Below are 10460 nucleotides of genomic sequence, written 5' to 3'. Positions count from 1 at the left end.
TTAAATTTTTGACAGCGATTAATTCAATTTGCAATTATCTTCAATTTTCAACCATTGATAATTTAATTGTCCATATCCTTTTAAGCAGTTAATAATTAAATTTTTAATTCTGTTCAATTTTCTACTGTTGTAAACTCAATTACCTTCAGTTTTAAATAATTAAGTTTTCAATTGCTAAAAATGTAATCTTTAATTTATTTTTTTTTCAAAAATTATATTTTCATCTGTCAAAAATTTAATGATAAATTTTTATCAATTTTCAACAGTTAAAAATTCAATTATATAATTTCTTCAATTTTTAACAATTAAATTATCAGTTTTCTTCCATTCAAATCAATTGAATTTTCAAATATTGAAAATTGATCATTTAATTTTTAGCAGTTATAAATGCAATGTTTGCAAATTAAATCAAATTAAAAATTGAATTTAGCAACTGAACATTTGAATCCATAAAAAAATCGGCAAAAGTTGATTTTGATGAAAACGGGTCGTCATTGTTAAACTAATAGTCATCATAAGATTGAAAAAAAAATTACAACTGATCATCACATTGTTAGGTCGTTCGACATCCATTTACGGCGATATAAAAAAGTCCAACAAAATATAAAATTGATTAAAAAAAAAATGTTTATATTTTTCAAATCAATGAATCATAATCAAGAACACAAAACGGCCAAGTAAACATTTGTTATTTTTTAATTGGTAGAGTTAAAAAAAAATTTTTTTAAGGCAACAGTCCCAACTTTGAAACGTGAAATTTTGATTTGCATTTGATTGAAATTTACTAAATAAGCTTAGTTATAAATGATGTATTTACGCGTGCTAAATAAATATGTATTTTTTAGATAAGTTTCCTTAGTAAATTTCAAACAAACGCAAATTAAAATTTTACAATGCAAACTTGAAACGAGTTTCCGATCCGAAATTTCTCGCGAAATTCAACTATCGCATTCTCAAATATAACATACTGAAAGAGAAAAAAGGAAGTTTTTCGAAAGTATGAGAAACGGAGGAAACGCAGACAAATATGGGAAAGACTTACATCCAATAAACAATCACTAGAAATTTCTTATATATTCAGAGTGTCTATCCGAATAGCAATTTTAAATTCCTGATTAATTTTTAATTTTCACGGCCTGAGAATTATACTTCTTTTTGAAATTTTCATGTCCTAACTGAAAATATTAATTCTTTTGGTAAATTCCCTGTTCCATGCCACAATTATAGTTGTTCAAATATATATATTTACAATTTCAGATAAATACTAATTTACGAGTTTGAGTGTACACCGGAATTTCAAAGACTATAAAGATTTCAAAGGATAATAATAATAAAAAACTTGCAAACAGCATCACTTATATTATTGTCATTATCGACAATAAAGTCTTGTTTATTCCCCGTTTCGTGATTCAGAATATTTTTCCGGAATGTAAATTAATATCTGAAAATTTATGAGACCCGCTTCATAAGTTCTCAACGATTTAAAACCACTTTAATCTTTATTTCTACAAAAGTAACGCGTTTTTCTTTTGAGCAGTAAGAAGCCGAACACTATCGAATTTACATTAATGTTATATCAACTCACTCACGTCCGTCCTTTGAATAATTTCAATTACGCATTTGACGTTGCAAATAAAGCGCAGTGTATACAAAACGAGAAAGAAAGAAAAACACAGATATAAGGGTGCGATACACCTCGTATACTAATCCACAGTGGAGTGATAATTACTTTAAATCGCGATTATACTTTATTTTACGCAACAAATACTGTACAAAAACGTACAATCCGCGCGCGGTCCTTTTTTTTTTAAATAAAACGACCCTGTCGTTTCGCTATAGAATTAATTCAGCCAGACTGTATAGCGTCCAAAATTAGCTTTCGTCTATGAAACTCATTACTCGAATTATCGTTAGCCATAGATTTCCGGCGCAATGGAGCCGATGAATCGGGTTGTACTGAATTAGTGCTCTTGCGTCTAGTCGGAGGCTCGGACTTTTGTGCGCTTTCGTTCTGATTCGTGTTACTTGCTGATGAGCTAGAGGTTCGACTCGTACTCGACGAGCCACTTTTACTGACACCGTTCTGGGTTGGAAAGGTGGCTCCCCCAATTTTATTCATCGAGTTCTGAATCGTATTATTGAGGCTGAGAGATTTGTTGTTGGAAGATGCGCCCATCATGCTGGCATGTTTCGTGGCATTGTTGTGCACGGAAGTGGCAGTTTTGGCAGCCTGGGCATTTGGTGGCGATCCAAGAGGAAGGGTGGTCTTTCGTCGGGCGTTTGAGTGCGAGCCCTCGTTATTAAAATTGATTTTTGCGCAAGAACTGCCACTTTTGACGTTCTCTGCTGGCGCATAAACTCCAGTGGTAACCCAACGCTCGACCTGAGCCTCGTGAGACTTTTGCAGAATCTTTCGCACGTCTCCATTCTCGCCTCCCTCCTTCATAATTTCCTGTAGCTTTTGGATCATTTGGTAGAGAATCACAGGACTGATGAGACCAAAGTCAAAGAGACTGCACATGTGAAGGACAAAATTCCGATAGAGGTTCTTCATCAGGAGTTCTTTACCTTTTTTCTCGAGGAACATTTGACAAGCGAGGGGAATTTGACAGTCGCCTACGTAGCCGTATTTCATCACGTGTAGATTCCACATTTTCATTAATTCCTTCTCGCCCTCGTTCACGTCCGTAAAGTCGTCAATCATCATCATTGTTTTGGTTCGTAACCACTTTGGATCGTTCTCTCCCTCGGAATCTACGTCCATCTCCTTTGGATGTATCGGTAAACATGTGACGGTGTGATGATAGAGCCTTGAAAAGAAAATAATATATTTAGATTCTCGGTTTATACAAAATTGTGAATGCAAAACATTTTTTTGTTCGGTTACAGACAGTGATGGGAAGTAACTAGTTACTGTAACCAGTTACTTTTTTTTTTTAGTAACTATTTACATTTTTTCAGTAAGATTACCTATAAAAATCGTTACTTTCGAAATAAACTTCACAAATATTTTGTATGAAAATCACTAAATTGTATTGTTTTGCAATTATTTTTTCGATTAATTTTACAAATAAACAAAGAATGCACAGGGTTGCCACAGCGTAATTTAATTTGAAAAAATTATATATTTAATCCGAAAAAGTGACTAGTGTTCCTTTGAATTCAAAAGAATTCAAAAAAATTGATCAGAATTCGAAGTGAATTTGAGTGATTTCAGAATAAATTCAAAAAATCACAATCCAACCAATGAATTAAATAAAATTCATTTTTGTTTTTAAATTCATGTGAATGGAGACAAAAATTTAATCCAAAATTTTTAATCAGTAAAACTGGAGTGAAACTGTAGGAGTTCAAGAGAATTCAAAAGAATATTATAAAATGCAAAAGAATTCAAGGTGAACTTAAAAGACTTCAATGTGAATTTAAAAAAAAAACTAAAAAAAATTGTAACCCATTTAGCTGAGTAGCATTAAGTAAATATAGAAGAATTCAAAAGAATTCGATGAAATTTATAAGAATTCCAGGCGAATATTATCGATTTCAGGATAAATTCAAAAAATAAAAACCAAACCAATGGAATGAATAAAATTCTAGCGAATGTATAGAAATTTAAAGAAAATGTGAAGAATTAAATCAAATTCATAAAAATTCAGGATGAATTTTTTTAACCAATTCACGTGAATTGAAAAAAAATTTAATCCAAAATTGGAATTCAGTCACATTGGAGTGAATTATGAAGAATTCAAAAGAATATTATAAAATGCATAAGAATTGAAGGTGAACTTAAAAGGCTTCAATGTGAATTTAAAAAAAAAACTTTAAAAAAATTGTAATCCATTTAACTGAGTAGCATTAAGTAAATATAGAAGAATTCAAGTGAATTCAAAAGAATTCGATAAAATTTATAAGAATTCCAGGCGAATGTTAACGATTTCAGAATAAATTCAAAGAATAAAAACCAAACCAAGGAATTAAATAAAATTCGAACGAATTTATAGGAATTTAATGAAATTGTGAAGAATTAAATAAAATTCATAAAAATTCAGGATTAATTTTTTAAACAAATTAATGTGAATTGAAACAAAAACTTAATCCAAAATTTTAGTTTAGTAAAATTGGAGTGAATTTGGAAGAATTCAAGATAATTCAAAAGAATTTTATAAAATGTTTAAGAATTCAAAGTGAGTTTAAACAACTTCAAGGTGAATTAAAACAAAACAATGAATTTAAAAAATCAAGCGAATTTATAGGAATTTAATCGAAATGTTAAGAATTAAATCAAATACATAAAAATTCAGGATAATTTTTACCACCTGGTGACAAACAACCGAACTAGAAAGAATAGGCACGATTTTAGAGATGCATTGTTCTATTTATTGCGATTTTCAAAAGATTATTAACTTAAATGGACTTATTTTGAAGCAAAAATGAACTCAAAGTAGATTTTTATTAATTTATGCATGAAATATTATTTACTATTTAAAAATCTGATGTAAAAGTTAGGTTAGAATTCGTTTTTTTTCACTGTATAAGATGGAAATTCTATCTAAACTATTTGTTTTTGATGAACATTTATTTTTAGTATTCAATAATTGTTTTATACTTTACAAACCAATCGAAACACACTTTTATGCAAAAATTAAAAAACATGTTTAAAGTTGTACCTACTCTTTCTCGTTTCAGTTTTTGTTACAAGGTGGCGAAATGGTAGACCACCATTCCCAATGCTTTAGAATTCTTGGTGAGTCTAAAAGACTTCGCTAGGTGAATCGAAAAATCGGTTTAAAAAATTCCATGAATTGAGTAAAATTGAATGAATTTAGAAGAATCCAAGTGAATTAAAAATAAAGAGAATTCATATGAACTTTCAAGAATTCAGGATAAATTAATAAGAATTCATCGTTAATTGCAAGACAATTCAAAACAAATAAAAAACATTTTAATTCCAAAACATTCCACTGATTTCAGTCAAATTGGACTGTACTTAGGGGAGTGTTGCCATAATAAATATAAATATAATATAAATAAAAATAATATAAATAAAACAATTTTTTAATGTAACTCTAAATGCTTTTTCAATATATTTTTGGTCATAGGTACAAAAGTTTAAGTTACCTAATGTAAGTGCTAAGTGAAATTCACCAATTAAAATTTTTTTCCAATACCATAAAAAATGAAAAATAATAAAACTAAGAATTTAACACAGAAATGTAAAATAACTATCTATTTGCTAAAAGTTTTTAAACCCTTTATTTCAAGTTGAAATCAAATTCCGAGAATTGAGAACAAAAAAATAAGTATAGTCAGTTTGTTCTTAAATTTATATAGATATAATTTTTATAAGATTCTTGAAATGACTAAAAAAAAAATATTTTTGAATATTTCAGATGACAAATTATAAGGAAAAATTTGAGTCTTTTTAAAAGATTTTCAGGACTTATAGAAGTTCAGAAAAAATCAAAAAATATTTTATAAATTTTCGAAAATGTTACAAAGTTTTTTAATATTTCTAATCTATTTAAAACTATTCAAGGGAACCTTATAATGTTCCAAATTTTCCCAGGAATTTTAGGAAAATTTTTTCATTCTCATGAAGCCTTTCGAAATTCTTTTAAAGCTCATAAAGTTTATTTTTGAAATCTTTAAAAATCTAAATTTCCAAAAATCTTCTAATGTTTAAAATTCATTTGGAATCTCTTCAATTCTATTAAATATTTCTTGAATTTAATCGATTTTTTTATTTTTTTTTATTTATTAATCTTACCAAATTGAAATATTTGGCTTTAAAATCTTCTACACACTTTTTAAAAATTATAGAAAATCATTTAAAAAGTTTGGTGATTTTTTTCCTTCAATTTTATCTTAGAATGAATTACAAAACAATCATTTCAAATTTTCCCATTAATCTTTTTTGTCATCCTCTTAACATTCTGTAAAATTCAGTTAACATAAAAAAATTTTAATCCTAGAAAACTATAAAAATGGTCTCAATGTCGTCCATATTCTCTTGTCACATATTTTTGAAATATTCAAAACATAGAATTATTCTTTTTAAATAAAAGCCAAAAAATTAAAAATTTGGCCAGAAATCTTTTTAAAAAATTCAATCACCTCAAACCTTTCATAATTATTAAAAAGCTTCAAATTTCTTTTTTTCGAATTCTTTAAAAGAAGTTCTTGCCCATAATTTAATTTTTCTTATCTCTTTAAAAATACAAGAAAGTTTACAAATTATAGTGTAGCAGATAAATGTTAAGGAAATAATTATTTCCCATTATTAAACAAGCATTTAAAATTTAAATTTTCCCTTTTATCAATAATGTTTACAAGCATTTCAAAATAAATGCCATGATGAAGTAAAATTATTTATTTAGATATTTTGATATACAAAATTGATGGTGCATGAAATTCATAAAGTAAAATTGTTACGTAATCGGGTCACAAGTAACTAAGAAAAAGTTACGTTTTGAAACGGCAATGATAACTAGTTCCTTTTAAAAAGTAACTGACCCATCAATGGTGATAGAATATCGTTAAAAATATGTTAATAATCATATTAGTAGAAACAAGTTGTAGGAAAATATATTTTCTCGAATTTCAATTACCTGTTGTGCCCCGTGATGTATGTTCGCTGATTTTCAAATTCATTCTCATCGAGTTCTAGGAACTCAGAGAGACTCGGTTTTGTTCTCTTAGGCCGGCAGACTAAAATGTTAGTTACACTAGTACGTCTAGTTGGTCCAGTCCTTGAAAAAGCGACTCCAGAAGGTTGTGAGATCAATTCGTGAGGACTTCCAGCATACGATCCATCGTAGCAGTCATTTATCGCGACGTCTATTCGTGCTCCTTGAGGTATTGGCTAAAAATTCATTAACGTAAAGAGTGTACTTGAAGAATTTCAAATAATAAGATAAATAGATAAGTCTTTACTTCTTTGATTCTTAAATGTATGGATAAATATCAAATTTTTCAGAAGTTGATAACTGATTCTACGATAATAATAAAAAAAAACCTACCACATAAGTGAACGTGAATCTCGAATGGCAAAGCTTCAAATGTTTTAAAAGAGAGTATAGTTTGCTGCAGTCTAAAGAGCACCACGGACAATGAAGATCTTCGCAGGCCTCAGTTTGTTGTCGGCTGTTATTATTGTACAAAAACTGGTAAACAATTTGTTGCGATCCACTAGAAGTATCCATCTTTTCATTAGTCATGGAAACCTTCGAAGGAGTAAGAGGACTAGGCGCTGCTAGGGCTAGATTATTATTGTTATTGCTACTGCTATTATTATTATGATTTGTAGAACAATCTGAAAAATAAAAAAAAAACATTATTAAAAAGAACAATATTGAAAAGCTTTGTTTTTAACTTTCAAACGAAGAATTTTTATATCCGTCGCAAGGTGGGTATATATTATAAATTTTAACGTGGTCAAATCCAAAGAATTCATGGGTAAATAGCTTCTGATCATTTTTTTCCCTATTTATTTCATTTCTTCAGATACTCAAAGATAATTAATTTCTATTCGGTTCTCTTTTTAGAAATACAACAGAACTACATTCGCATTTCTTTAAATGATTTCAATTTTAAGTTTGAATTAATGCTACTTGAACTAATCAAAATTTTGATACTTATAAGCTTTCAAATCAATACTCTAAATTATTATCTAACTCAAATTATAACTTAAATTTTTATATTCTAATAATAATAATAGTTTTATCATTTTCCCCGCGCTGTTAAAAAATACTAATTATTACAGGGTGTCTACCTAAATTCTGGAAAAAAATTCCCTAACAAATCCAGGGTTTTCAGGTATCTCAAGTTTTTTCCAGGTATATTTTTTAAAGTAAGGAGCCGTTAAAATATTTTGCAGTTTTTTAAACAATCGACTCTAAATATGGATACATTTTCGCGACTTTATTATAAATAATGTTTTTTTTTCAGTTTCTAGGAATTAAATTAATATTTTTTATTTAGAAAGCTTTGACAAATAATATTAAAAGATGTTCTTAAATATATTAGCACGATCTATTAATTATGTAACTAAATAATACTAAAAACATAATGAATCATTTCTTGAATTAGTCTCTAAAGTTCATGAATTTAAATAATAACCCAAAAAAAATTTTTTTCGTCTTTTTATACTTAAAATTCAGTGCATATTTCGGTAAAAATGTGGGTAATATATTAAATTAAATTTAAACCGCGTCAAAATCCTAAATTTTGAAATAAAAATATTGTATTTTCAATCAAAAAGATTGATTTTATACTCAAAAATATGAATTTTTAAGAAAAACATGAATAATTGTCAACCAAATAGTCCAAGTTTTAACTAAAAAAGATCAATTTTTAATCAAATAGTTTAATTTTGTAACAGAAAATATAAGTTTTCATTTGAAAATGAAAGTTAAATTTTTATTTAAAGAAATTAATTTTCCACCAAAAAGACAAAGAAATTTCAATCCAAAGTGAAGAATTTTCAAAAAAAAAATATGAATGCTCAACTGGAATACATGAATTTTTTAAATTAAAAGATAAATTTTCGAAAAAAATAAACGAATTCTCAAATAAGAAAGACAATTTTTCAACGAAATAGTTTAATTTTGAACTAAAAAGATCAATTTTCAATTAGATTAATTTTCTACCAAAAAAAAAGTCAATTTTTTAAACAATATACATGAGTTTTTATAGAAATAGTTGAATTCTCAATTAAAGAAGACAACTTTTCAACGCAATACTTGAATTTTGAACTAAAAAAAGATCAAGTTGAATATTAAGTTAGAAAAGATAAATTTTCAATCAGAGATGAATTCTCAAACAAGAAGATTAATTTCTACAAAAAGGGTGGGTGTCAAAAAAATACATAAATGTTCAACTAAAACTGGGGATCAAATTTCAATTGAAAAAAATTGATTTTTAACCAAAGGAGATTAATTTTAAAACCAATAAGAAGAATTTAAAAAAAATTCATTTTAAAACAAAATGATGAATTTTCAACCCATAATATGAATTTTCAACTAAGATAATGTATCTTTGACTAAAATAATTGATTTTTTAAACAAATAGATGAATTTCTACGAAGAAGACCAAATTTTCAACTAAAAAAATACAACTTTTCAACCAAAAAGATGAATTTTGAATCAACAAGATTAATCGACTAATCGTTTAAAATCACTGGAATTTTTGAAATCTTACAAAAAAAATTTGATATCGTTTAAAATATTTGAAATGTTTTTAAATCTTTGAAATAGGTTTTACTGCACCGTTGTTGAAATCTGCTGAGTCCTTGGAAGCTTTGAAATCTACGAAAACTTTGTGACCTTTTTTTAAATCTTTATAAAAGCTTTGAAATATTGTTGAAATGTTTCTTTAATCTTTTTTCGTGAAATCTTTTCTGTTCGTTTGAAATTATTAAAATCTTTTCAAATCTTCTCAAATTTGTTGAAACTTTGTGAAATCATCAAAAATCTTTTAAATGTTTTGAAACCTTTGAAATCTGGTGTACTCTACCCTCGTTGGAATCTTTGAAATTCTTGAAATGTTTTGAAATCCTTAAGAATTCTTTACAATATTTGAGAAATCTTTCGGGAATCTTTTGTAATCGTTTGAAATCTTGTCAAACATTTTTAAATCGTTTAAAATATTTGAAATGGTTTGAAATACTTGAAATCTGGTGTACTGCGCCCTTATTGAAATCTTTGAAATTCTTGTATTGTTTTGAAATCTTTATGAATGTTTTAGGAAATCTTTGAAATTTTCGTGAAATCTTTTGACATCTCCTAAAAATTTTTGAAGTTATTCATAAACCGAGTGGTCAACCCCTCGAAAAAGCCGTGGTATGGCCACGGCGTATTCTAACTCTGAAACTAAACTGATATCGAAATTTTAAACTAATAATTTTTATAATTTTTTAAATTGAACACCTCAACAAAAAAAGCCTTAAAATATCTTTAATTATTACAGGTTTTCAAGGTTTTCAAGGTCACTAGAAACTCTGTTTATGAATTGAACTGGTGTATTTTCAGTTCAGAATTCATTTTTGGTTTAAAATGCAACTTCTTTGTTAAAGAATCATTTATTTGGTTGTACATTCATCATTTTTAGTTGGAAAGTGATCTGTAATTGAAAATGTACCTATTTTGTATTTAAAATTAAAATACTTTACTTTTATCGAAATATCAACTTTCAGTATTTTAAATTATAACCCAGCTTAACCCTTAAACGGCCAAAACGCCACTACCGGGACACTGCTTTTCAACGGCCAATAACTAAGACTATTCGACACTATAAAAAATTGAGACACATATATTTTTATTGCTTAAGATCTCCTCTTTCCGAAGGGGCCAATGAAATTCCTTAAAAAATTTATTTATTATCCCAAAATGCAGTTTAAACAAAAAAAAAACGTGATTTTTCGTGCCTATTTTTTTTTTGTGAACCATTTTCCAAAGCTTTTCGAG

General features: G+C 27.4%; 1 protein-coding gene across 1 annotated transcript in view; it reads right to left on the bottom strand.

The window, feature by feature from the left end:
- Positions 1–1368: 1368 nt before the first annotated feature.
- Positions 1369–10460, bottom strand: part of LOC117168440 (polycomb protein suz12-B) — a 23944-nt gene continuing 14852 nt past the window's right edge. Inside the window, exons 7-9 of the mRNA XM_033354091.1 lie at positions 7017–7309; positions 6606–6859; positions 1369–2810 (exon numbers count right to left, since the gene is read on the bottom strand). Coding sequence (XP_033209982.1) covers positions 1847–2810; positions 6606–6859; positions 7017–7309 — 1511 coding nt within the window. The 3' untranslated portion in view covers positions 1369–1846. The remainder of the gene's footprint in view (positions 2811–6605; positions 6860–7016; positions 7310–10460) is intronic.

This window comes from Belonocnema kinseyi, chromosome 2 (assembly GCF_010883055.1).
Source record: "Belonocnema kinseyi isolate 2016_QV_RU_SX_M_011 chromosome 2, B_treatae_v1, whole genome shotgun sequence".
Classification (NCBI taxonomy): Eukaryota; Metazoa; Arthropoda; class Insecta; order Hymenoptera; family Cynipidae; genus Belonocnema; species Belonocnema kinseyi.
The sequence above is the reverse complement of the archived record's forward strand: the minus strand, read 5'-3'. Positions and strand labels throughout refer to the sequence as shown.